We start from the raw sequence: 27259 nt of genomic DNA, 5'->3' as shown, positions 1-27259 counted from the left end.
TCTGGAAAAGAGGAGGAGTTTATTTATCATAAATGCAGATCAGCTAGACATGCAGTTTATCCCACAGAAAAGGGAAAAACCCTGGAGACTCTCCAAAAAGCCACACACTGGAAAGCTGTTTCCCAGTTACTTCCCTTTCTCCACAGCAAGACCAGGATGAACTCAATTATCCAGCAGCTCGGGGATCTTTTCTGCCATGGGACTGTACTGATATGTTCCACCAACAGGATCTTGTGTCTGCTAATGGCAGCAATCTATCTCCATGCCGGCAAACTCCTCCTGCCTGGTCAGAGGTGGAGGTTGCTTAACATTAATTAATTCTGTCAGTACTTGTTCGGAGCACAATGGTACACAGGGATTCAGTGGATGGGGGGTGTATTCACAGACCTAACTGGGAATCTTGCTGCCAACATCTGTTTTGGGAAAGGCCATTTCTAGAAACAGTATGAAATGAGGCTCTTCAGGCTTGTGTCAGAAATTTGGGCATATTGTTTTAGCAGCAACCTCTGGATTTTGCTCCCACTAAGAACATCATACTTTGAACAGGTTGATGACATACGATCTAATAATTTCAACTGGCTCCTCCGTGTGCAGTGAGGATCGGAAGTCCCCTGCATTCTCCCTGGCCCTCTGCCACATGAACCCCTCACTGCGCAGTGCCTGCAAGCAGATGCTGCAATAGCTGACACAGTGACTGCACTTGAGGAAAGAGACGCCAGCACAGAGTTCATCCTTCAGTCTTCTGGGGCTCAGTTCTTCTCCAGGATTCTGGTAAGGAGTTCATTGAGCCGGCTCACCATTGGTCTGGGATCCTCATTCAGTCCTGCTGCTATCATGGCATTCTCATAAATCTGAAAAAGAGAAGAAAGCAGTAAGAGCGAGCTGGATGAGAGCTGGGGAGGAAGTGATTGTCACTATCCAGGACCTGCATGCTGAGACCAAGCATGTCTTCTAGGTCATCTGGTAGGAAAACACATGGACCACAGGTGCCAGAAATACCCAGAGCAGGGACCACAGAAGGATGTGATTCTTGCCCACTAGAAGGGCTTCACCCTGTTCCCTGCTGCACATGGTCTGCAAGCTGGCTCTGGGGAGGATGGTGCTGCTTCTGGAGAAGGCCTGGCTCTCACCTGATCAAGCAACAGCTGGGCCAGATCAGGCTGACTGTCCTTCAGCTCGTTAAGCTTCTTAATCAGAGCATGCCTGTAAGAGAGATGAACACTGAGACTTGGTATTTTTGGACACAATGAGAAATTTACTTCCAGAATGAGCAGCTAAGCCAAGGTGGGACAGAAAAAGGTTCTACCTAAAGGCCAGAATAGCTCCAAGTTCCTTGCCACTGTTCTGGGGGCTTCTCTCTTCCCTCCCATCCTGTCCCTATAATGCCCATGGTCCTCAGAGGGCTGGACATAGTGTGTGTGGGTGGCTCACATCAACCATGCCATGCAGCCTCACAGATTAAGGCATTGTAGCACACACTGCACTTTATGGGGAGGGCTCTGCTAATTGGGAGCCTTACATTGCCTCCTTTCTGCCTCCACCCCAGAAAGACTGCAGTGCCCCAGGCCCAGCACTGGTATTGTTTCCCCTTACCCTGTGTTGATCTCCAGGGTGGGCTGCAGGAGCTGGGCACGCTCCTCTTGGGTCTTGGCCAGCTGCTGCATGCGAAGAAAGTGGCGGGCAGCCCCCATCTCGAGCACAGTGATCATGGCAGGGTGCGTGTCCAGCCGTGTAGTCACCTGTGGCAAAACCAGCAATTGGTGCCGAGATAGAAAATGTACATGGGTTAGAGGTGGGGGATGTTCAAGGACTTGGAGTCTCCTCAGCACAGATCCACACCAAGCCCCCACACGATTCATCCCCGCCCCACAGGAGCTGCCTAAACCAGCCAGGAAGCTGGGGACTCAAATGGCCCCACTGGTCCACAGGCAGTAGCTCGCAGCTGGAACCAAAGCACTCCTTGCCAATAAGCCTTTCTAGTCCACAGGCAAGACAGTCGCCAGCCTGTTCTTTTAGTAACCTGAGCATGAATTAGTAAAATGGGCTTTTCTCATTACTCATTAAGATGGGTTTCTTCGGCTGCCACGCTGACCATCCAAATGACAAATGCCAGCATTCATACCATTTACAGAAAGGACGCGTGAAGAATGATTTCTCTCAGGGTCCAAAGAAAAAACTGTGGCAGCAGATCCCCAGTCAACCACCATCTTTTTTTCCCTAGATTATTACCTCCATGGATCTCCCGTACTCAGTTACCCAGACACAGAATACCTACCTTAACACCAGTGACTCGAGAGCCTAAGGCATTTCTCATCCAGGCCATCAGATCCTCAGCCTCTTTCTCTGTCAGACGTTCTGCAGCTGGCAGGGGAAAGAGGGCACATCTCAGCATGCATTAGTGTGCCAATGGACAGTGAGCTTTACTCCCGAGCTCAGTCCATTTCATAATTCCATTTATCTGTTCTGTTGTGGAAATGGGAAGGCAGCACCACTCAGCACACACCTACGTATGTGCCCTCATCCCAGACCGTGCCATACCCAGAGAGGGCAGGCTCATGCCCTGCCAGTGCCTGCCTGCCTCTGTCAGGGCACCAGACGTATGCATGTTGTTAAAACTCAAATCATGGAAACTCCACATGTGACATTCCATCTGTTTAAATTGGCAAATTGCTTAAACTTTGATCACATGGGATAAAAGGGATCTTCAAGAACTGCAAGTTGCCTCAGAGCATGAGAATGGCAAGATGGAAAGGAGTGCTCTTGCTCACATGCTCAGGAGCTGCAAGAGCGCTGGAGGAGGTGTACCCTCACCGGCTGGCACAGGGCGGCAGGACTGCATGCAGCAGGAAGGGCCAGGGGAACCTCACAATACCTGGGCGGCTCTCCTCAAACTTCTCTTCCTTATAGTGATCAACAACAATATCTGTCTCCACCGAGATCAGCTTCTTCTTGTCAAACTCCCGAAGGTGCAAGAGTGTCAGCTCATCAAATTGCTCATAGCAGAACAGGACCTGTGCCAGAAAAGGGACAATAACACATAGTTCAGGATGTAACAGCATCTCCTCCTTCCCAAAGCAACTCCGCACCAAAAAGCAAGAACATCACAAGGGAAACTAACAGGTTCAGCCCCATGGTGACTATCGCTCAGGGCCCCAAATGAAAGCAAACCCTTGGAGGGCTTGTTACCATGGGTGGCAGATCTGCAGCTGAACAACTCCTGCTGTCCCATGGAAAGTGAGACCCAGCACTGACTCCAGTCCTGGAAGGGCCACCTGCCTTCAGAGGACACCTATGATGCCATTACCAGCCCTGCATAGCAGCTCCTAGGCTCCTGCTCTGGGGTTCAGCAAAGGTATTAAACAGATGTCAGGACTAGATGTCTGCACAAGTACTAACCCGCCTGCACAGAGTGCGTGACAGGTCCTTCCTGGCCCCACGCCACAGTAGCCAGCCTGAGTGGAGACAGAGGGAGCCCGGGCAAAGACACCGCAATGGTGAGGGTCTATCACAGGCCTCACTGCCCTGCTCAGCTCTGAGATCCAGGTGAGCCCTGATGACTGATGTAGTAGCTCAGGGTGTTCCCCTGGCCATGGCACATTGCTCACCCACCTCCATGTCCTTTTTCTTCATGGCCTCAAAGTACGGGGAGTGCTCGGCCAGGTGCCGGTTGGGTGCACACAGGTAGTAGATGTTTCTGCTCCCTGCCTTCATGCGGGAGGCATAGTCAGTCAGGCTGGTCAGCTGGCCTGCGGGCAGGGCAGACGATTCATAACGTAGCAACTTTGCTATGTCCTCCTGGAAGAAATGTGCTCCTGTGAGCTGAGGCAAGATGACTATAGCTCTGTCTGACCACTCCCAGCCCCAAGAATTCCCCTTGTAGCATGCAGGCCTGTTTGCAGCCCTGCAAAAAGGCTCAGGGGATTCTGAGTCCCTCCTTTCCTGCTCCAGATATTAAGGAGGCAGAAAAGTGACCTAGACAGGATGTAGGTCAAGCTCTCCTGGAAATGGGAATCCAGGCAGAGGACAACAGTAGGAAAAAGGCCTAGTTTATTGCCTGTTGTAGTTCATATTGCATCAGGGAGGGCTGACAACACAGTGTGGGTACAGAGACTCTGCAGTGTCTCAAATTAAGTGGGAAGCAGCACCCAGTCAGAAAAAAGTGAGTTTCAGCACTAGAGAATCTGTAGGTCTTGTTAGACCCAGGAACACAAGTTACAGGTGTGTATGATTCACAGAGAAGTAGCAGTCCACCCTCATCCCAGGTCGCAGTAGGAGCCACTAATCTTTCCCATCAGCTGCAGTGCTTCAGGACTCCTGGTACCTTGACATCCTGCTCTGCTATCGTGACAATCCCCTCTCTCATGAATACCCCATAGTCCTCAAAGAATTTGGCATATTTCTCAGGGTCCTTCTTGCTCTGGTCAATGAAGAACTTGATCAACCTCTTCTGCAAAACATCTCGGAGCTTCCTGCAGCAGAAACAAGCCTTTTTAAAGATAGCTGCTGGACCAAGACAAGAGATTTCAGATGAACATCTCTTTCCCTGTGCAGTGTTTTAGTGATGCATTTGCAAACATGAGGACAAAGGAGAAACCCTGGGTCCACTGTCTCCTTTCCCTCATGGCTCTACATCTGTTCTTTGTATCTCAGTCAAGAGCAGCTCTTGAGCTGGAGAGATAGCTAGAGCTGTGGCATAAATGTACTGCTGAAACTCAAATCTTCAGTAACTTGTGACTCAGTGATGCTGCAGTACATAACCAACTGTGAACAGGGCATCTGCCTCACTCCCACAGCTACCCTTAAACATGGAAAGGAAGTGGCTATGAAAGGGTTACACTTGGAGGAACACTTTCTGAAGGCCTGAAAATCCACTGTGAAGTGGCAGGGTTAATTTGGTGACTATAGTGAAGGTAGAGGCATTTCACCAGCTGTAGAATACAAAGTTAGCCATCAAACCTAACAAGATAACAGTGCCAATACTAAGGAGTAAAAGCCTACTCTTATACTTCCTTCAAGTTCCAACAATGGCAGATGTTTGAGAGGGGACTTGAAGGATAAAAAAGAAGGAAAAACCAAAGCCAGGTCTAAGGGGTTCTTTGAGGAGACTGGCCTGCCAGCAGCTAGCTTCACTGGGTCTCAGCACCAAATGAAAACCCTGCTGGCTGGCTGTCAGTTTTTGACAAATGTGTGTGTGAGCACAGCAAAGCTTTGAAAGAAGTCTGGAAACAAGAGGCACAAGGTGCTGTTTGAAGATTTACACATAAATAACAGTGACACTAAAGTATGGCCCAGCTTCCTAATATTGACAGCTGACACTGTTTGGTTTTGTTTTCCAAACCACTTGGTGGTGCAGACCAGACACTTTAAATAGCAAATGCACTGTTACTGCTGTGGACCAGAGATACCAAAAGACAGCCTTGGACATGAGGGGCACGTGGCCCATGCAGGCGGCAGCAGACTGTATGACACAGGATGCTGCTCCCACATGTCAAGATGTGACCAGCACGGCTGAGAAACAACTCACTTTACAGACTACAGAAATTCTCACAGATGAAAATGCTGCAGCTTACGTGCCAGGTCCCTCCAAGCCCCTCTAACTACCTCACAATGTCCCCTCTTCAATCAGCAAGAAGCTGGAAGAGCCTCAGCAGTCCACAAGATCTACCTCTTGCTTACCTGATAAGGGCACTCTCCTGCAGCAGCTCCCTGCTGAGGTTCAGGGGTATATCCTCACTGTCCACAACACCTGAAACACAGAGCAACCCTTGAACAGCGAGGCAAACATGAGTGCCAGGCTCAGGAAGGCAGCATCTTGCCTTCCCCCCTGGGGAAGCCATGGTCCACAGCCCACTGTTCCTGGTCCCAGCACACACCTCTAAGAAAACGCAGCCATTTAGGCAGGATGTCTGCAGCTTTGGTTTGGATGAGAATTTTGCGGCTATAGAGGGCAACACTGGAGCCCAGTTCCCTGCTGATGTCAAACATGGATGGTTTCTGCAGGAACAAGAGACAGAAAGGTAACACCAGCACCGTGCAGGGTGCCCACCTGCACACTATGCTGCAGTATCTCTGTGGCTGCACCAGCTGACCAGGTCACACTGTGGTCTTCCCTACTAGTGCTGAACCTAACGAGAGCTGAAATCTTGGCTGTCTTCCCTAAGGATCTACCCGAACCATCTCCCCGCTCCTGTCGTGGCTCAGTATCCCCAGAGCTATCCTGTAGCACCCAGCCTACTGCAGAGATACCACACTGGATATTCCTCCTTGCCATTCTGTAGCCTTAGCTGCCTCCTTTCCTTACAGAACTCTCCTATTCTCTCCTCTTCAGGGCAAGTGGGCAGATGTCCCACTGTTCCCTGGACAGAAGGGCACATACTTGCTCAGGCACATAGAAGATGCTGCGAATGTTGAGGGGAGCATCAGTCTTGTAGTGCAGGACGTAGCGGGGCTTGTCGTAAGCCTGCGCTATGAAGCGGTAGAACTCCTCGTGCTGCCACTCGCCGATGTCCTTGGGGTCCAGCATCCAGAGTGCCTATGAAGGAACAGGGAGACGAGTTCCCATCAGCTCTCAAGACCTGCGGCCTCACAGCACAGGGCTCTTCTTTTAGTTACACTTTCCCTCCAGGATGCTGGAGCAAGGAAATACAATCTTTCAAACAGCCAGACTCCTCTGCACAGCCCGAGGGCAGTGGGATGTATTATGGTTCAGGCACATTACCACAGACTAACAAATTACTGTGCCTCAGCTGATCTCGGGTCACGTCTCATACAGGTACGCTTGACCTGCAACATATATAAGGCAGCTTTGTTTAGCACAAAACAAAAGGGATTTGGCTAACCTCCATTGCCTCACACTTGCTACTGGCCAAGAGCATCCTGGACAGTTACTACAGCTCAGCTGACTGGCAGTACTGGTCAAGTATCTCAAGGCAAGCAAAAGAAAAGTGAAAGTTTAAATGGGTCTGTTGCAACTGGCCTGCCACCCTGACGGAGGTCACTATCCCACCACAAGGTCAGCTGAGTGCTTGTGAAGCAACTCTCGGATTGCCCGTTTTTCTGCTGATTTGTTTTGGAGCAGTTTGGGAGATGCTTTGTGAACCACTCGGCTGTCCCTGCTGCAGGGTCAGAAAGCGGTCCAGCAGCACCATTTCACACATCAAGACGTGAATTGAAGTCATGACCTCCAGACCAGATCCTTTCCTGCGGCCCTGCTTTCCACCTGCTGCTGCTCTAAAGCCCCCAACACTTTCTGGAGCATTCAGCCCATGCTCACATCACATTTAAGTTTTCAGTACCTCAGCAAAAGACCAGCATCTAGCAAAGATGCGGGAGGTTCTGCCCATTTAACAAGCATTGGGACTCAATTAAGAATCTCATGTTTCCAGCTGGGTGAAGCCCACTACACTCACTGCCACTCTTAGCCAGTCAAACCCTAATGAGTAACAGGAGCGATTACTGGGGGCAATACAAAGATCCAGCCCACCCTCCACCCACCGGAGTCCAAGGGATTCAGGGCTCTGGCAGCCCTTGCCATGCTGTCACACTCCTTAAAACTTTCTGCCTCAAAGCCTTGTTCCACAAGTGGCTTCATAACATTTCCAGCACACGCAAGTGTCCTGGAGGGTTTGCAGGATCACAGGTAGGATTATGGACTCAACTGGGTACTAAGGTGCTTTCTAGCAGCTGTTGTTAGGTAAAGTGCTGCTTTCCCAGAGGCTTACTTGTAGCTACAGTTATCAGTTAGACCGGAAAAGCCTCTAACTCCACATTGTCAGCTACACGGCAAGCATTCAAGAGCTTATCTGGGAAGATCCGCACCAGGGAACTAACTATGGCTCTGTTTACAGTGAATTGAGGTTGATATGCAGAAAAATGCAAAAACAAGATCCTGGATAAAGAAAAGGCCTGAAATGGGAGCATAATGAGAATAAAGCTGTTGCTGTATCCCAAGGGAAAACAGACTTTCTGATAAGAAGATAAAAGTACATGACTCTATTAAGGGCATTTCACCCCTTGCTCTAGTACTACACTTCTCTAGGGAGTCTGTTCTATTGATTGTCAGGTAGAAAGAACAAACAGCTGTCTAAATCTATTTCTGGTTTTGTAATTTAAGGGTAACAGCTAGAAAGCCTTCAGAAGAGAAACTATCATGCAGGAATCCAAATAAATATCAGTGACTAGTAACACCAATTACAGAACCTTAGATAAATTAACATCATAAAATATTTAAGTACAGTCTTGAAAGTCTGTCCATACAGTGCCACATTCCAGGAAACAAAAAAACCACACACATACTCTCTACCTGCTCTCTTATGTGAGGAAGCTTTAAACAACCAGAAAAGAAGATGCTGGAGAAAAATGATTCATAGATTTCTGTTCTGAAGATAATTAATTTCACCTAGGTGATTCCTGCAATCGGGCCAAGAACTTCTGACTAAAATGGACCTGGCTGCAATATAAATTTAAGTGGTCAGAAAATGCCAACATGAAGCAGTGCTCAGCTAGGAGCTGTGAAGAAAATCAGGCTGTGAGCTGAGCCACTAAGAGAACGAACCATTCACTGGCACTGGCTATCCCACGCTGAAGGACAGAAAGAACTGCAGCAAGAGGTGTCAGCACACCAGTGATTGGAGCAATCCCTACATCACCAACATATCACCTGGCTTAAACAGTTAAAATATTATAAAGCATTGAAAGAGTAGTTCTGATTAAGGGAAGATCTAGAAGATAACTGTAAATAAAAACTGCTTTGCTAATCTGCAAGAATTCTGTCCAACAAAAGCAAACAAGCAGTTCCAGGCATGACTTCTGCTGGATCATCTCCTTTTGTTCTCATTAACTGATTGCTACAGGGTCTGTGATATCCTGGACAACCCTCCCCTGATTTCCAGGGACAGCGGCAGCTTTATGCTGTTTCCTGACTCCAGCAGAGGATTACAATGGTTCACCTCCGTAAGTGACCTGCCTCTGGCCCTCCTGCTCACCTGTAATGTGTTAATTCTTCTCCCATTGAGGTACAGTGGGAAGCTGATGAAGTTGCTGTATTTTGTCACCACCTCTGGAATGGAAAGAAGACATAGAAGAGTCACATTTGTGAAAACAACACAGTAAGAATTTCCTCAGTACCAGCAGGTGAAAGGTGTTGCAAGAGAGGAAAACCACTGTAAATTCACCTGTCACTCACAGGCCCCCAACAGACATCATACAGCCCCTCAGCAGGTAGCAGCATTTCCCTCCTCCACTCACCCTTGACTCGGTCTTCATTTGCAAACTCCTTGCAGTCTTCTTTGAGATGTATAATAATCTTAGTCCCAGTTCTGACACCAGATGCTTCTGCAATCTCAAACATTCCTGAACTAGGATTAGAAACAGACCCTGTGTCAGCTTGTGCCTCAGACACATCCATGATGGGACATAAGAATGTTTTATTAAACTAAGAGCACACACAACACTTCAGCACCAAGAGGAAAAGGCAAAAAATCCTGAATGCCTGAATGATCTCTGTGCCTCTGAGAAGCCCCTCCAAAACATGTGGCTGTCTTCCCTACAGAGACTCCAGACCCAGGACACACTGCTCTGCAAAGACACTAGCAGTCTCTACTGAAAAGGAAACAAACTTCAAACCAACTTCAGGTTGTGTGAGCCTAGTCTAATTCCTCTCCTACATTTCGTACAGTGACTGCAACACCCAGGCTCCTGCCTTCTCCCTTGACAACTCTGACTTGTTTGTGGGCCTTCATTCATGCCTCCGCTGGAGTACGCTGTAACCGGTTACAATGAAAAGCAGCTGTGCTCTGCTGAAGACAGCCTGTTCTGGATGACCATTCCTACCCTATTGCTAAGTGAATGCCATATGGGGATCAAACACTGGTGAGAGCACTGACCCAGGGGAGAGACAGCAGCAGTGATGACAGACAAACAAGCCTTCAAAGTGTACAGCCGTACAAATTGCAGTATACAGCAGCTTGACTGCAGCCCAAGACAGTCTGATGTCTCAGTTACAAGATGTTTTTTTCAAGAATTTAAATAACTTGGTAAATGCTTTATTTGTAGGAGATTTTATGGGGATGCAGAGCTTTTCACCGCCAGGAGCTACAATTTCAACACGGTCCAGTAGTCTACAGCTTTGCCATCGCAGATGTTTGCAACTTTAAGCAAAAAGCAAAGGATGAGCACACAGATCCGACCCACAGAAGACATGTGCCTACAGAGCCACAGCACTGCATGACCGCTGCCTCCTGTGGGCACTCTCAAGCGAAAACCCAGGGGAAGACTTCACCGAAGAGATTAAGTGTATCTCTCCAGCCTGGGGCACTGCTAAGATGATTGCCTGCCAGCAGGGAAGGAACAGGAGAGGCAGGTACTCTCTTTGTCCACAGCACGCCTGCTCTGCAAAGCAAGTCTGTCCCTCTGTTTTTTACCCTGGCACATTTGGCCACACTTTGTTGCCATATATAATCTGAGCAGGAGCTAAACCAGTAAGCCTGGTCATAAAACATGACACAAGCCCTGTCTTGCTTTGCACAGCTTTCAGTCCATGCCTGGTCTGGACACAGCCCCCCCGCCCCATCCCATTCTGCAGCCTTACCCATCTGAAGACCAGTGGTAGCCTGGGCTCCCTGGCTCTGCAGACTGTGAGAACACCTCCACTTTATCAGCCACCATGAAGGCTGAGTAGAAACCCACTCCAAACTGGCCGATGATTTTACTACTGGCTTCAGCCTGGCTCTGCAGAGCATCTAGAAAAGCCTGGAGAAACAAAGAGACATAAAACAGCACACAGTGACTTCAGGTACCACTGGGAGGCCGCAATCCATGCTCCAGCTGGGCTCCTCATGCACTGATGCAGCCTTACGCCAGGTACTGCAGCCTGGCAGTCCAGCACCCTCATCCTACACTTCTGCATTGGTGCTCTGACAACGGTGCCCAAGGAAAAGGGTTTCTCCCACAGGGACTGTACCTCTGCAAAAAGGGAGCATTGCTTAGGGCAACACTCACTGCCACTAGCAGTAAAGGAAAACAAGAGAGGGCTCAGTCAATCAGGACCACGAAACCTTAAAATGGCAGCTCCAGAGATGAAAAAACAAACAAACCAGGTACATCAGGTACATTATAACAACTTGCCAGCATGAAGACACAGCTGCTGCCCTCCTGGACAGAGGGTGAATGTTGAGTGAGCATGTGCCCCTCGATAATGATGGCTTGGGGAGGAAGGCATTTGGGAGCGAAGGCAGCCAGGTGCAGCAGCATTACACACAGGGCCCGTTAGCACTGCGTGGGCACCACAGGTCTCCCACAGCACTCAGCAGAGACCATTAAGAGCTAGAAGACTCCACAGATAGGTTTCACCTTCCAAGAGGGGTGTAATTTCACAGCTGCGCTGGGGGTCAAGGGACAAAATGGAATGAGAAATTACTGGGAGAACAAAAGTGGCTGTAATTGGAGAAGACTTTTCTAGGGGGGTGCCTCATCCCAAGTTACCTTCGAGCCTGATCGAGCAATGGTACCAAGGTTAGAAACCAGCTCCTCCTGAGTCATCCCAATACCTGTGTCCTGAAAAGAAACAGCAATTGTAGGTGAAATATCAGTAGGGAAGCATTGCTCTAGCAAACAGCACCCGAGCGACTTCTACCTCTGACTCCCACTCTCTCCCAGCCAGCTGAGCAGTAAATGCAACAGCAGACTTCCAGCTGTGACTCCACCTGCACATGGTCAGGACAGTGGACTCAAAAGGCACACAGCTCCAAGGGGCAGCCACAGCTGCCTTGTGGCTATAAACCACCAGAAAGCTCAGAGACTCAAGCCATTTCTTGGGAGAAGACAAAACCACGCCAAGACAGGCTGGTTTCTACACCCCTCTAAAAATGCACAGGATGACAGCACTGGAAAGAGATCTCAACCCAGCCATGGCCTTACTGTGCCAAGTGCCATGCACGTACAGAGACAGTTTCCATTCCCGAACAGGTCCAAAGGGGAGCTAAGGAGCAGTGAGAAGCAGCTTATTTCCAATCCTCAGATGGGGAACTGATGCCCTCACACCAGGAATCAGTGGCAGAGCAGTGAATCCCTTAACTCTCAGGTAATGCAGAACCTTGTCTACAAGCACCACATTCACTGATCTCCACCTACTCTGCCTTTTTTTCCCTCCTTTCTCCCTCACATTATGCTCCACAAGACTTGAGTATGCTCAAGTGTCCAGTGCTCTCTTGAAGGCACATGGCTTGTTGTCGTCCCCAGTTTAATCCAGATTTGCACTGCTGCATGCAGATAAACATCTCCCTGCTGCTACTGCACGCCTCTCACGTAGCAGACCCTGCAGCAGCAGCACCATCCAGAAAAGGCTACAGCAAGCCTCAGACTAGGCTGCAACTTCATTTGTTGCCGCAATACATTTGCACGACCCAAAGGCAACATGGGTAACAGCAAACCCCAGCTAGAAATGGCCACCCTTTCACACAGGACCCCAACAAAAATATTTTCCACTTTGTAGTCCAATGTATTTTCAGTCTTGCTCCACACACATCTTCCACAGAAGCAAAGGGCAGGCTAACGCTCTCCAGGATGCCACTTCTGAAAACCAAGTGCCATTCGCCCTCCCAAATCCCAGCAGCTTCTCTACCTGACACAAACATCCTGACCAGCTGCTCTTACAGGTTCTCTGAGCCACTCTGTAAGGCAGCAACAGCACAAGAATTAGCCAAGTGGAAGGTGATTCTCATTCATGTGAGGAGTTCATCTCCACTCGAGTACCTGTGAGCACAGTTATCACAGCTGACAGAAGCCTGCACATCCAGAAGCGGGCTGACACACTCCCAGTGTTGTTAATGTAGGGGTGGGATTCGGCATGCAGGAATCAGCAAAACGAGCTGGAGCGGAACTGGCTGCTGCTAGATGGCTCGGAGGTGAGATGCTAGAGTGAATTCTGGCACAGCATGCCTCTACCACCCATGTGGGGCATTTACTGGGCTTATTTACTAGCAAAGTAAGTTAATGTTAGTACATATTTTTTTTAATATAGCGTTGAACTCCACTGAAGGATCAAACTGTGGTCAACTTGTGAGGTTACTAAGTGAGGTGCCATGTGGGTAAGACGTTTTTCTGCATTCATACAAGTCATGGCACAGCAACACCTTTCCCTTGATTAAATATGATAAGGCCAGTCAGTAGACTTGGCTGAGAAGAGGGATGATGCCCAGTAAGATCTCAACAGTGGGAGATGAAAAGCCAGGAAAAACAAACAGGGTATGGCAAAATCTCAGGAATCTGACATGGTCCCTTCCCCCAGGGAAGAAAAAGCCAGAAAGAAAAGTTTTCAGCATCTGGTTCAGGTTTTGTTCATGCCAGACCCTGAACAGAACTCTTAACTCCTCTGATCCACTCCTATTTATAGCACAGCATGTCATTCCCAAATTCCAGTATGTTAAAAAAAAATATCCCTACCCCGCGAATTTATTTAGCTATTGAATTCCGAACGCCCTGCCAAACTTATTGCAAAATGCTTAATGACAATTCCTGGAGACTAGTTTGATGAGGGTGAATAGCAACGAACAAAGAACACGGCTGAAAATGGTCCGCTCCCCCAACAGCGACGAGCCGCTAACAGGGAAAGCGGAAAGCGTCTTTTTAGGTGGCCGGCCGAAGATCCTGGCAAAGCCGACATTTCCTACTGCAGGAAAACACCTGGGCGGATAAGATGAAAACGCCATCAAGATTCAAACCGCTCTTGCCGCGTATGCGTTTCCTGCGGCTGGCCTTCGCACTGCGCTTCTCGGCTCCCTTCACCAGATGGTGCTGCTCCGGGGAACGGGGAATAAAGTGGTGGTGGCGGAGAGACCAAGGAGCTCAGCTTCTGCTGAGCAGGCCCTCTTCAGCGGTGGGAAGCAAACGAACCTGCCCACGAACAGCCCGCCTCGGACGGACGCAAGCACTGGCAGCACTAGCTCCATGAAATCCAAGGAAGGAGCTGGCGGGACTTCGACTGCCCTTCTCACATCGTTCTGCGCTGCGCAGGCTGCTGCTCGGCCTCTAGGTGTCTTTGCCAGGAACCACCGTGTCATCGCAAAACCCCCTGCAAAGACTTTCTACCCGCCATCAGCCAGCGTAACTGCAAGGACTGCTGTTGCTCCACCAACATTACAACTTTTCTTCCCCTGCAGACAGTTTCAAGCCCTCCCTTCAGTCTGCAAGAAAAGTTTTATCAGGCTGACAACAGCCACAGCAGTTACTCGTAAAGCACGAAGCAAATTGTACATGGGGCTTCACAAATTACAAGATGTGAGGGCTATGTTCAGAGTTTAAAGTGCTAAATGCTTCTCCACAGCTTGGAGAAACCAACCACTGTATACCATGAAACGAAGTTCAGTGCGCTGACACTTCATTAGCTGAAGGTTAATTACAGAAGCCCTTCTGTTACTCAGCAGAACAACAACCTCCTCACCTGGCTGAATTTCCCTTCTGGGACTTCTTAGGGTGCAGAGTAAACAGCCTCCCCCTGAACCATCCCCTCTACAAGCCCTGTCGCTCTGCAAGACAACACAACAGGCTACAGACCTTCATCCCATCTTCTGAGGGACTATGAAGAGCTCTAGGACCACACTTTTACTACACTTCTAAACTAAGTAACATTTACCCTGAAGAGACAGCAGGTGAACATTGCTTTTAGCACCTTTGTCTGTGTGGAGACCTCCCAGATACAAGGCCTGCTGTTGAACTGCACGGGACACTTTGTTCTAACCTTTGTGGCATGGGTGCTGGACATTTGCAGACACTGCTCTGTGTAACGATGGATGGATAACTGCCAGGCATGTAGTACCTCAGGGCTCCCACCATGAAATCCTCTGCATTTGCTCCACAGCCCTGAGGACCTCCGACTTCCTTGACAGAGGGGTAAATGAACCCCTTTGTCCCCACTATCTGTCTCATCAAATCAGTCAGCCCGCAACTCTTGTATTCATATCATACTTTTTGGTAAAGCAGAAACAAACTGCACATAATTACAGCAACAAATCCAGTTTAAATCAACAAACTGCTTAGCTTAGCTGGTAAATGAGAACTTAGGTAATGTAACATCTTTGCTCATTACCTGAGTCCAATTTAAGATATTGCAGAGCCTTGTTACACCAAACAATCCATTAACTAACCATGAACTGCTGCCTTTGCCACGGCTGCATGTGAAAGGATGCTTGCAGTTAGAGGTACGTATCTGAGCTACTGTGCCTTTCATTTCGCTTTGTTGCGAAATGAACACTTGAAACACTTATTTCAGTGCAAAATCTCAACAGGGCATCAGAAGAACACTGACTACATAATAAAATAAGGACATGCTGCTTTCACCAACTGATGAGGTAATAAAATCCCAAAACGTCCCATTAGCAAGTGTCCCCCCTGTTCTTTAAATACCTTGCTTAAAGAGACTAAAAATTCACAAGACCAGGACAGCAGCCACACTGGAGCAGCGTTCTGGTTTAGAACCAATACGGCATCTGTAGCAGCCACAAATGGATAAAAGGCACAATAAAACTGATGCGCACAGATACAAGGTAATCTTGGCCTAGTACGTGGAAGCTGTCCAAAGCACAGAGCCTGAGGTTTCCTTTCCTTTCCAGTACCCTGTGTTAACATTATTTTCAACAATGCTGAGCCTCCAACCATCCAGGTCTAAATGCCCAGCGTTCAGAAAAGTACTTCCTCTCATCCACTTTGAAATCTGACATGCTCTTATTCTGGCATGAAGAGGAAGAAAAGAAAAGATTCTGCACTTCCTTCCCTAGGCCGCAGATTATTTGAGATGTGTTTGTATTTCTGGTTCCCTAGCTTATTTGTTAAAGATGATGCAACAACTGGAAGCTCTAACCCACCCCTGCAATCAGTGGCACATTTCTGTAAGCTTAATTCCACCTAAGGCTTGTCCAAGTACAGACAGCTTTACCCCTCCATCTCTACCTGCATTATTGTCCATCTCCTGCTCCCCTGCTTCCTCAAGCCCAAGTGGCAGACGGATGCTGCAATGCTGCGCACAGCTAGGGACATAACACTCTCTCTGCTGCAGCCTGGTAGCACAGGGTGGCTGCTGGGACATGACCCAACATGGAGGGGGACCAGTTCCCCACCTGCACGAAGCTTTGTTGGACATGTGGGTGCACCTGCATTGAACTGCTAAAGCCCAAATATCTCAGTTCTTTATTAGAGCCTCAGGACAGCCCAGTCCTTGTTGCAGACTCATAAGCCAGGAGAGATCTGCTCAGCGATACAGGGGGCTGTTGCAGGGAAGAGTGGTGTTTGCAGTCATTTTAACTCCTCCCAAACACAGAAAACTTGTTATTTTGTGGCTTCACAGACACTGATTTTGGATTACTCCAACAATGAGAAGAAAGCCCAGCAAAGAGAATTGAGCAGCCCAAGCTCTGGCAGCAATTATGCTGCTTACCCATGTTAAAACAGCGGTCACACTCCCTCACCCAGCAGCAGCTATTAGCTCTGTAAACATTTCAAACAATTTCCTCTAAACTGCTAGCACTGTCCTAGCCCTAAATCAAGCACCAGCAATGAGCACGGCTCCAGCCTCCGAGCCCACACAAACACAGGGTTACCACCAGACACAGCAGTATGGCAGAGCTGCGTAGCAGCGACACCGACCACACCGCAGCCAAGCGCCTGTCACCAGCCGGCCACAGGCAGCCTTGTGCAGGTGTTGAAGGAGAGCTCTGTCGTCACAGGGCTTTGGGGTGTGGAAGGGCTTCTCTGTTCCTACCTCAAAGGATCCAGAAAAACATGTCTGTAAAGCCTTAGCATGCGGAACTGCAGAGCTCTGCAGATCTGTTCTCGTTGAAAACACACCCGTAACATTTTCAAGGGGATTTTCTTAAGAGATCTGACCTTGCAGGCTATGGCTGCTACCAGATGGAGCTGTCCTAGAAACAGAATGAGGCAGTTTTCAAAGGGGTGGAGAAAACCATGGAATTTGCTAAAACAACAAGATGTTGGTGAAGGAACTGATGTGGCGCAATTCAGTGGACTAGACAGTGAACATTTCCCTCTTAACAGATACAACACTCAGCAATGCTTGGGTAGGATATCCCCGAATGAGGACATCATATTAAAATTCTGAGTCTTGCTATGCTTACAAATGAAATTCAGCCCTGGCAGAGAAGTAAGCAGAACTGCAGTCACTTAACAGAGATTAATGTAGTCCTTTACTGGAGCATGCCTGTAACAGAGGCCGTCATACGTTACAGACCTGCCTTTTCTCAACCGGTGAGACACAGAGAGATGTTACAGGGCTTGGAGGATGAGGGGAGAGATCTAGCAGATCCTGGGGCCAAGAGCGGCATGAAGATCTGAGGACAAGGACCTAGGAATTAGACTGAGACAATGGGACCTTTCTAGAAAAAACTGGGGGGACCATTGCTACAGATCACACATGAGGGACCTGGTGCTTCTGTTTTGGCGGGTCCTAGTGAGTACAGAAAACAAGAGTGACCAAGGGACAGGTTCATCTCTGCATCAATCATTGCAGGCAAGTTTTTTTGCACCTTTGCATTCCTGAAAGGTAGGGAAATGTTCTGAATGAGGCTTGTTCAAACTAATCATTATATGCAGTATGTTTCTTCAAGAGGTTATAAATAAACCCTTCGCTGGAGGTAAGAAGCTTTAGGCACTATTGAGAAGGCAAACCTATTAAAAGAGATTGGAGTAGCGCTGTTCTCTCTTCCTTCTCAGAGTGCAGTATTGCTGCAGTTAAAAGCTTCCTAGTTAAGACTCATTTAGTCGCATTAGAGATGCACAGGCAGCCAGGTAGGGGGTTATAAAAAGACAAATCCCTAACATGTCTAATTGGGTATGACGTCAAATGCACCCTATCTGCAAGGCGAGCAAACAGGTCTCTTGACCAAACTGCCAAAGAAGGGGACAGCTTCCACAGTTAGAGGGCATGAGAATGTCTTGATGGGTTCAGAGGCTACGTGTCCCCTATGATCGCAAAAGGGAAAGATGAGAGCAAGACAGGAATGACACCCTGCTTGGGGCTAAGTGAGAGCTCATTAAGGAATCAGTGTTACACAGCAGTCAGAAAAATGCAATAGTCAGGTGTGATAGGAATAGCAAAGCCTCTGCATTACGGTTTGAGAATCTTTGGGTTGATGATTGTGTTGCCCACTGACGATCACTAACTTCCCCATGGCAACCACAGCTGCTTGCTCTGCAGAGAAACAGAAGTATAAAAAAACCTGAGCAGCCTCTAACAGCCAGTGCTTTTGTCCCACGTGAAAAATATCAGATTGTGTGCTTTGTCTGTGCCACGTCTCCCCTGGACCTGCTATGGTCAGCCTTCACTCACACACTACTGTCTGCCTCATTCACCCTCTCCTGAGAACAGTCCTCCCCTACACTCCCATGGCTGACACTGGTCCACAAGGAAAGATACTGATTTGCCTTCTTTGCATTAAGAGCTTTGCCAAGAAAACACCAAAACTGAGCCTCAGCCTTCCACCCTGGACAACAGCCACAAACAAGAGCAATCAAAGTACAGAAAGAAGGACCAGCTCCACCTTCCCTCACCGCACCGAGTCCCACAGGAGAGCATGCTTACACTGATTGCCCCGCTCCTGCCAAGCATTTTGCCACCAGTAGGGAACAATTAAAACCAATGCTGCAGAAAGGAGGACACATAAGTGCTATGGTACTCCTGCAATCTATAGTCCCAGCTGTATGTTAGGGCAGAGCCTCAGCATCAGCTGGACTTGGCCTGTCCTGGAGCAGGAGGAGAGAGAGACAATCAGCAATGGGAGGCTCTTCTCACCAGCCCAGCATCGCCCAGCGACTGAGGTGAGAGGGAAGGTCTGCAAGCTACCATGTAACACCTCAGACTTAAGGTGGTGAAGGAAATCCTCCTCCAAGGTCAGGATGAAACCAGACTCCCAACTTTTCCACCAGTGAGAAACGCACACACAACCTGGGAAGTGCACCAGACAAGGTACTGCGAGAAAAGCTGCTTGTAGTTCCTAACACGGAAGGAAGGAGCAGCAAATTTTCCTACAGGCATGAGTGTAAAGCAGATAAATCGGTGGTTTCTCATCAAATCCTGAGGTTACAGCCTCATGAACCAGAGTCCAGATGAGGACAGAACACTTCTTCAGGCATGCTTGGGAATCCATGGGACTGTGCTGCCACTCAGCTTCCACTGCTCCTTCATGGGACAAAGGCTAGTGATGAGAGGAGCAGGGAATAACACTCTCCTGTTACCAAAGGGAGGTACCTGGATAGTGATGGTTCCTTTTCCACTGTCTGTCTGCAGATGGATCTCCATCTCTGGCAAGGCCTTCCCTTCTGCCATCAGCCGATGACGCAGTTTCTCCAGCGCATCACTGCCATTGGAGATCAGCTCCCGGATAAATACCTGGGGACGAGACACAACCTGACACTGCAGCCTGGCCTTGTCCACTGCACGGGACTCCCAGAGACCTGGGAACTCATTGCCTACTCACAAACTAATTACTAACTCGCTAGAAAAAGAACTGCGTTTCCCCATTATCTGCCAGGAGAACAGTTTGTCTGAACTCAATATTAAAGTGCAGAGGCTCTGAGGCTCACAGAGTCACCTGGCCATACCTACAAATTGTTTTGAAAACACATTTTCAAGGTGTCTTAAGAAAACATCATTCAAGAAAGCATGACATGTGAACAGCACAGGACATGCTGGGAAAATGAACAGGTATTCTCCCAGCTCAACCATTTTGGATGTACCCCTTGACATAGACAGGGCTTTGCCAACAGAAAATCTACCAGCAAGTAGTGGGTGCCTTACCTCCTTTTCCGAGTACAAGGAACGGGCAACAATGTCCAGCAGTTTCTTCGTTTCAGCCTGAAACTCATGTTTAGAGGCTGCACCTAGAATAAAATCACAAACACACCTTTAAGGCACTTCACTGGGGTCCTCTTGGGAAGGAAGGCAAGATTGCAGTCTTACCACATACTTCAGCACCCCTATGAGCCAGCATGCTTTGCCAAGCAGACACTTGGCCTCTGCACCTCAACTCCTGGCACACAAACCTCAAGGCAGTCAAAGCCTGCAATACGGGCACATTGGTCACCATGTCTGGGCTGCAGAGCAATCAATAAATGAGAAGTGAAAGGTGATTCCCCTTGCTCCTTATGTGTGGCTCCAAGCGATCCCCAACTGCTCTCTCAAGTGCCTCCTGTGGTATATAGCCTGCCTTCCACACTCTTCCTTGACTTGATTTTCAAGGCACATGCGCTGCTCGAAGAGCTTCTACAGCCAGGTAGCATTTCTCATGCCCAAACAATACTTGGAGCCTTAAGCAGAAAAAGGCAGATTCTCAAATGTCTCTGTGGAGCAGGCAAGCAAGTACATACGTACAGTCACCTACGCAGGTAGGTAGCTGTGCCCAGAAAGAGAATTTTCCTCAGAAAGAATAACACGACAAAACATCGCAGCTGAAAGACCATCCTTGGCCTTTTAAAAACAGCATTTCTCCTGCTAGAGGCATTAGAGAACCCTGAAGCAACATGGGGGAAGTCACAGGTCACACATTACCTCTGCCATGCCTTGCTGGCAAGGACCTACATTCCCTAGTGACAGGGTGAAGCTGGGGTGCGGACAGCAGCAGGAGGAGTCCATCAACCCCACTGGGGTCTTCACAGCCTGGCGGTCTCAAAAGTACCTGCCAGAAAAACCACGGGACCATGGAGTTAAGATGCTATTTCTGTGCTTGAATAACTCACGTGACCTTGCTTTAAAGCACTTCTCCCTGAAGATGTGCAAAGCAATTCATTCTAACTAAAAGGCTGACACCAGGATTCTCATTAGACCTCCATGATCCACACCAATGACCTGGGCAGGCACAGCTTGCTTCTGGGACAAAAAAATCTCTTTTTAGGCAAATGCTAGAGCCTGTGGAGCCCCTACATATATATATGCATGACCATCAGTTGCCTGGCTAAGCCCACAGATGCAACTTCTTCTCGCAGTCTTCATGGCCTCATTCCTCAGTAAAGGCCATTCTGATTTGCATGTTCCAGTTTGGGGAGGTGACAGTGCAATACAGATTCAAACTGTAGTCTGCCAGCTAGGATGTGATGACCACTACCTGCACCTCCTCCAGAGGCAGAAACACTATTGCAGAGGGCTCACCCTCGTAGTCAGCGCACAGCTGCACCTAGACCTTGTCCCAGGTCTGCCTGCACCCCGAGTGTGCTCCTACGAGACATCTGTGTTCGCGCCCACCTTTCACATTCTCTGTGTTGCTGATGATGGTGTGCAGGGGCTCTTCTTCCTTGTTCTCCGCCGTCTGTGTGCTGTACGTCCGGACAACAGAAATGCTGGTGGCAGGAATGTTGTACCTGAGGCTCCAGTGATGGAGTATTTGTCTTTGGAGACATGCTGCTGCTCCTTTTGCTAGAAGACACAAGTGAAGATATTTCAGTATAAATCATAAGTATCAGCAGCAACAGGAGCACCCTTTAAAGGTCCCACTTAAGCAATCCCGTGGGGAGTTACACTGTCCAAGCAAGACTGAAATTCCCTCCTAATCAAACACCCACCATTTCCCTCCAGCACTGCCTTCACTGCATAAGAAAGGCAAGCTGCTACTTTGGACTGTCTCTTCTGAATTAAAATTCTAGCCAGAAGATGACAGTTAGGAGCTTTCACAACAAATTAACTGGTGAGGAAGAGGCAGTCTGCAACTTTTGTTGTTGTTACCTGGCCAAGCTGAAGACAACAGGGAACACTTCAACTCCCACATTACTGCCAGTGAAGACATAAAACCCCAGTGCAAGCGAGGCAGCCCGCACCTCCAGGAGATGCCTCTGCTGCACACGCAGCTTCTCTGGATGCTGTACTAACAACTTACCATCAGGTAGGCCTCCAGGCACCAACATTTATTTCCTCCCGCTCACTTTCATCCCACCGACAGTAACTGGCTCCTTTACAACAAGCTCTCTCCCATATCTAAGCACAACTCCAGCCAGCCCCATTTGGCCCCTATCAGCCAGCTGAGCAGTTACTTTACGGCAATAAATATTTGGCCCCTGACTGTCCGAGCACAGTTAACAGAGCACAGGGATTACATCCCCCAACAAAGCCAGCTCTGGGGTAAGCAGCACACGCAGCAACAAAGCCGCTAGTCAACAAAGCAATCAGCGGGGAAAATGAGAGACGAGTGAGGAAACGGCATGAGCCCCCTTAAAAGGACTGGGATTCCCCATTCTCCTCCTTCCATTGTGCCCAGGTGAACCAAACAGTCTTCTCTCTGTTGGGTGATGAAACAAAGCCAAACCTGGCGACAAAAAGACCATTTACAGCACTACAGAGCTCTGTCCAAAGCCAGTTACTTGGCGTGATTTCTGAATCGTAGCGAGAAAGGCCTGTGCCAGAGTTAAGAGCCCAGAGGGTATGGATCTGAGCGTGCAGCTGCGCTGGGGGCAGGCGGTGACTTGGCCTTTCCCAACCCTACAATGAACATTAATGGACGAGGCTGTTTTGGGAGGCAGAGGAGTGACCAGGATGGCCTGGGCAGAGGGGGGAGAATCTGGACAAGCAGCTAAAGTGGCTGGAAGCAGTGACAAGCCCAGGCTTTTCTTACGACTCACTCTGTGCTTGCAGGCTGTTTTGTCAAGCATGAAAAGGAGGCAATCCCTACACCCTAGGCCTGCAAGAAGCACATTTTTGAGGTGTCCTTTCTTCAGACGAATGGGTACAAAAACACCCAAAAACTGAACTGAGAACCACGAGCACGGTGACAGTCCCTGCAGTGCACCCGTGACCTCTCTGGAAACAGCTTCTTTGGCCACCCACAGCCCTCCAGTCCAGGTGACCCGCTGGGAGAGCCTAGCTCCCTCCTGAACCTTCCTCCACCTTATCATAGGCCTTCAGTGAACTCGGTGTCCCAGCCCTTTCACCAACATCCCTCATCGTCCTCCAGCTCATCTTGTGAGGTCTCAGGCTACCTTCACAAGTGCTCTGCAAAACTCCTGCCCACCTTAGCAGGTACTACTGCCAGTATGGCCGTGGAGAACGGGTCTTGCTGCTCCAGACCATCAGGCTCACCATCCTCTTGCTCACTCCAGATCAGGTGAACACAAACCCCTGAGCTTTAACAGTGCTTCTAGCTCCTGCACCTCATCCCCAAGAGCTGATCGAGGAGGCTGTCAGTCCTCATTCTTCCTCCTCCTCACAGAAAGCTCTGAATCAAGATCCACTTCTCCAGCCAGAAGCTTGAATTACTCCCCAGTCATTCTGCCCTTAAAGAAAAGAGCCCACAAATAGTTCTTAATACATCTGAACACCTCCTACACACATAACTGTTCGCGATCTGCAGCACAAACAGTTCTGCTGCATTATCACAGGACAAGTTCTTTATCTTTCATTTCATGAGCCTTTGTTGGGCTCATCTGAGAAAGCAACAAGGAAAACAGCCCAGGTGACTGAAGTGGAAAGCAGCGGAGAACTCACTGTGTGGCTGTCCAGCCCGTCGAGCTTCAGAGAGGAAAAGCCTGAATCAGCCCAGGGTTTACATATTTTTATTAATGCATTTATACAGGGTTTACATGTTTTATACTCATTTTATGCTAGATGGTGTAGGATATTGCAAAAAATATGCACTTGTACGTAGGCACACATACACACGTTTCCCAAACAGCAGAAATAAAAGAGGGAATTTTGCTCCCTCCCTGACCCCAGGAACCAAAAGAGAAGCAGATCAGCAGCAGCTCCGTGCTAACCTTAAGGCCACTTCTATCATCAGATCTCCAGGCAGCAAGGCCCCAGAGCCAATAAACAGGTCACCCCCCCAGCCCATAAACAGTAGCTGACTCTAGAAACTACAGCTACTTATAATTTTTTTGATGTATTCACAGTTTTTGTCTCCCTACCTCTAAAGCACAATAATAAATCACCACCCACCAATTCAGAAGTTACTTTTGGATTCGGGTAATGTTTGGTCTTATCACCCTTAATTAACAGCCTGTCCTGTGCCAGGTAGAGACAAGGCTCATTAAACACAAGCTGCAGCATCTTCAGAGCATTTGTCTCTTGCAGAGCCCTTGCCCGGCCAGCAGGGGAAAGGCTCCTGGCAATTCTGCATATAAAAACACAATTATTGGCACACAAAAGCTATTGAGAAAGTATCTGCTGAGTTAACAGGTTAAGTGACACTCAGAATGAGCCTGAGAAACAAATTCCTAAGACCAAGAGACAAAGAAGGAATGGCTCCTGCCCCAGTTGAGTGCTGCGATGTGCTGGGGCAAATCGGGTCTTTTTATATCAAGTTAATCAAATGCTGAGCTTTATTTATCACACTCCACATACCTTCCTATTTGCATCACTGCCCCACCTGCACGATAAAAGATGGCAGATACCCAGATTACTCTCCAGCTTCCAGTTCTCTGTGAATCCTAAGTGATCCTGTATGTGTGCTCAGAGTGGCCTTGCACACGGGGAACATGCCACAGAAAAGAGAATGACCCTCGGTCTCAGGGGCTCCTTTCAATCCAGGCACCAGGATGTCTCAGTGATTCCCAAACCCAACCAACCCCCCGCCGAAAACACAGCCTCTTCTGGGAAAAGGACTGCAGTGAGCCAAGCTGAATGTCAGTTAGAAATTTAGGGTGGGAAATCGAGCACAAAGCAGTACGCAGCTCAAAACAAAGAGGAGAATTTGGGTCAGCAGAAATTACCATAATAGCTTGATTGCTGTGCAGTTGCAAGCCTGAGGATGCTCTTGCAGAGAAGTGCACTAGTAATAAGACATTTCCAGCTCAGATCTCATTAGAAGAAAGGGCTCTCTAGCTGGGCACCAGATCCCGTACGAATCTAGGGAGAAGAGAGTCCCAGACTGATCTGCTCACACCAACACATCTCCCGAAAAACTCTGCACCAGCTTCAGCCTTCAGCATTGCGAGAGCCAAAAGAAAATGTGGCCAACTTTGCACGGCCAAAGGGAAGGGACGGCTGTCCCTGCAGCCAGGGATCTGCGCCTGCATCCAAGTGAAAGGACACCACCTCCTGCTCCTCCCTCTTTATTTCCACCCCACACAGCTTCTACTTGCTATTTTTTCCCTGAATGACCTGAATGACAGGTTAAGGAATAAAATTCTGGCTCTGCTCCCCCAACAGAGGCACACAGCTTCTTTCTCAGATATGGATGCTAACAAGCCACTGGGGATTTCCGTGGTGGAAGAACTGAATTGCCCAGAAACACCAAAGTGGCACTCAATGGCACAATAAATCTCACAATCTGACCCTGATAGCGACCCTATTTGTCACACGATTTCCTCTGTCACATTTTCTCTTCATAACCCACAGGGAAACCACAGACCACACTGACAACCTACAAATCTGTCGATTAGGAGCCAGACAACAGATAAGGAAATACTGAGCACAGCACGGGCTGCTCACAGAAGACATGCAGGAGGCTTCTCACCATGCCTCAGCTCACAAGCGTGTTTCCGGACCTGCACATTGTGGCCTCGATAAGACAGTACATCCCGTAATCGAGTCCTGAGGGTTTGGATTTTCTTAGCCCTCAATCTTGTCAGCTATCTTAGGTGAAATCTTGAGCGCACCCCTGGGAAACGCAAACCCTTCAGGCTCACCTGTCAGGTTACCTAGAACTGAAATGGCCAGGGAACAGAAACACTGCCACCTTCTGCTCCTGTCCCAGCACCCTGCTGAGCCAAACACCCTACGCACCCTGTATGAGCCAAGAGATGAACGTGGCCATGGTGCGCGCCCTATGTGAGCCGAGACAAACGTGGACATGCTATATACCCTATATGAGCTGAGAGATGAACGTGGACATGCTATATATCCTATATGAGCTGAGAGATGAACGTGGCCATGCTATATACCCTATATGAGCCGAGAGATGAACGTGGACACGCTGTGCACCCTATGAGAGCCGAGAGATGAACGTGGACAGGCTGTGCACCCTATGAGAGCCGAGAGATGAACGTGGACATGCTATATACCCTATGTGAGCTGAGAGATGAACGTGGACATGCCATATACCCTATATGAGAGCTGAGAGATGAACGTGGACATGCCATATACCCTATATGAGAGCCGAGAGATGAACGTGGACATGCTATATACCCTATGTGAGCCGAGAGATGAATGTGGACATGCCATATACCCTATACGAGAGCCGAGAGATGAACGTGGACATGCTATATACCCTATGTGAGCCGAGAGACGAACATGGACATGCCATATACCCTATATGAGAGCCGAGAGATGAATGTGGACATGCTATATACCCTATGTGAGCCGAGAGATGAATGTGGACATGCTGTATACCCTATACGAGAGCCGAGAGATGAACGTGGACATGCTATATACCCTATGTGAGAGCCGAGAGACGAACGCGGACATGCCATATACCCTATATGAGAGCCGAGAGATGAACGTGGACACGCTGCGCGCCCTATGCGAGCCACGAGATGAACCCGGGCACGCCGTGTGACCCGACGTGCCACAGGCCCTGCGTGAGCCAGCAGATGACCCGGCGCTAGACCCTACAGAAGCCTACATGAACTCGCCTCCCAGCAAGGGGGCTGGCCGCCGGCGGCTGCTGTTCGCCCGGAGCGCGGCTCCCCGGGCTGACGGGCAGACGCCCCGGCAGCTCATCGCCCACCTCTCCCCTCCGAAGCACCGGCCGGAACCGGCCGAGAGCGAGGTCGCGCTGCTTGTGCACACACGGGCCGCGGGCGGGTGTCCCCGCCGCCCCGGAGGACGCGACAGACGCCCGCGGGGCCGGGGCCGAGACCGGCAGACGCCCCGCCGCCCCCCCTTCCCCCCCTCACGCCGCCCCGCCCCGGGCCCCGCCGGGGCTCCGCGCTCGGGGGCTCGCAGCCGCCCGGTTAACGACGGGCTGGACGGCGCGGCGGGGCGGCCCCAGCTCACCTGCGGCGGCCCGAGGCCCGGCCCCGACCCCGGGGCTCAGCAGAGCCGCCAGGCACCGCCCCCGCCGCGCCGCCGCCGCCGCCGCCGCCGCCATGCCGCGCGCCCCCGCCTCACGCCGCGCCGCTCTGCCCGCCGGCGCCTGGCGATGGCGTCACGGGACGGGGGCGCGCGGGCCTCCCCCGCCCGCGGCCGCCGTGTGACGCGTACGCACGGACGTCACGCCCCCCCCGCCCCCCGGGCCTCCTCCGGCCGGGGCTGCGGCCCGTCCTCACGGTCGCAGCCGCCGTTTGGTGCCGGCTCGGTCGGGCTGCCGCGCTGCGGGAGGAGACGCTTTGCCCC

General features: G+C 49.7%; 1 protein-coding gene across 1 annotated transcript; it reads right to left on the bottom strand.

Moving 5' to 3' along the window:
* TRAP1 (TNF receptor associated protein 1) lies at positions 1–27057 on the bottom strand. The gene is made up of 18 exons (XM_075059335.1): positions 26921–27057; positions 21242–21412; positions 19802–19884; positions 19253–19393; positions 11482–11553; positions 10589–10749; positions 9247–9356; positions 8985–9058; positions 6377–6532; positions 5874–5994; positions 5677–5746; positions 4322–4469; positions 3610–3795; positions 2873–3011; positions 2276–2361; positions 1594–1739; positions 1131–1203; positions 1–851 (listed from the first exon to the last, which is right to left on the bottom strand). Exons 1-18 carry the CDS (start codon positions 27012–27014, stop codon positions 750–752), a joined length of 2133 nt encoding a protein of 710 aa, XP_074915436.1. The 5' UTR covers positions 27015–27057; the 3' UTR covers positions 1–749.
* Between the last annotated feature and the right edge of the window lie 202 nt (positions 27058–27259).

Source organism: Buteo buteo, chromosome 29 (assembly GCF_964188355.1).
Source record: "Buteo buteo chromosome 29, bButBut1.hap1.1, whole genome shotgun sequence".
Taxonomy (NCBI): Eukaryota; Metazoa; Chordata; class Aves; order Accipitriformes; family Accipitridae; genus Buteo; species Buteo buteo.
This window is presented reverse-complemented; position numbering and strand designations above follow the sequence as displayed.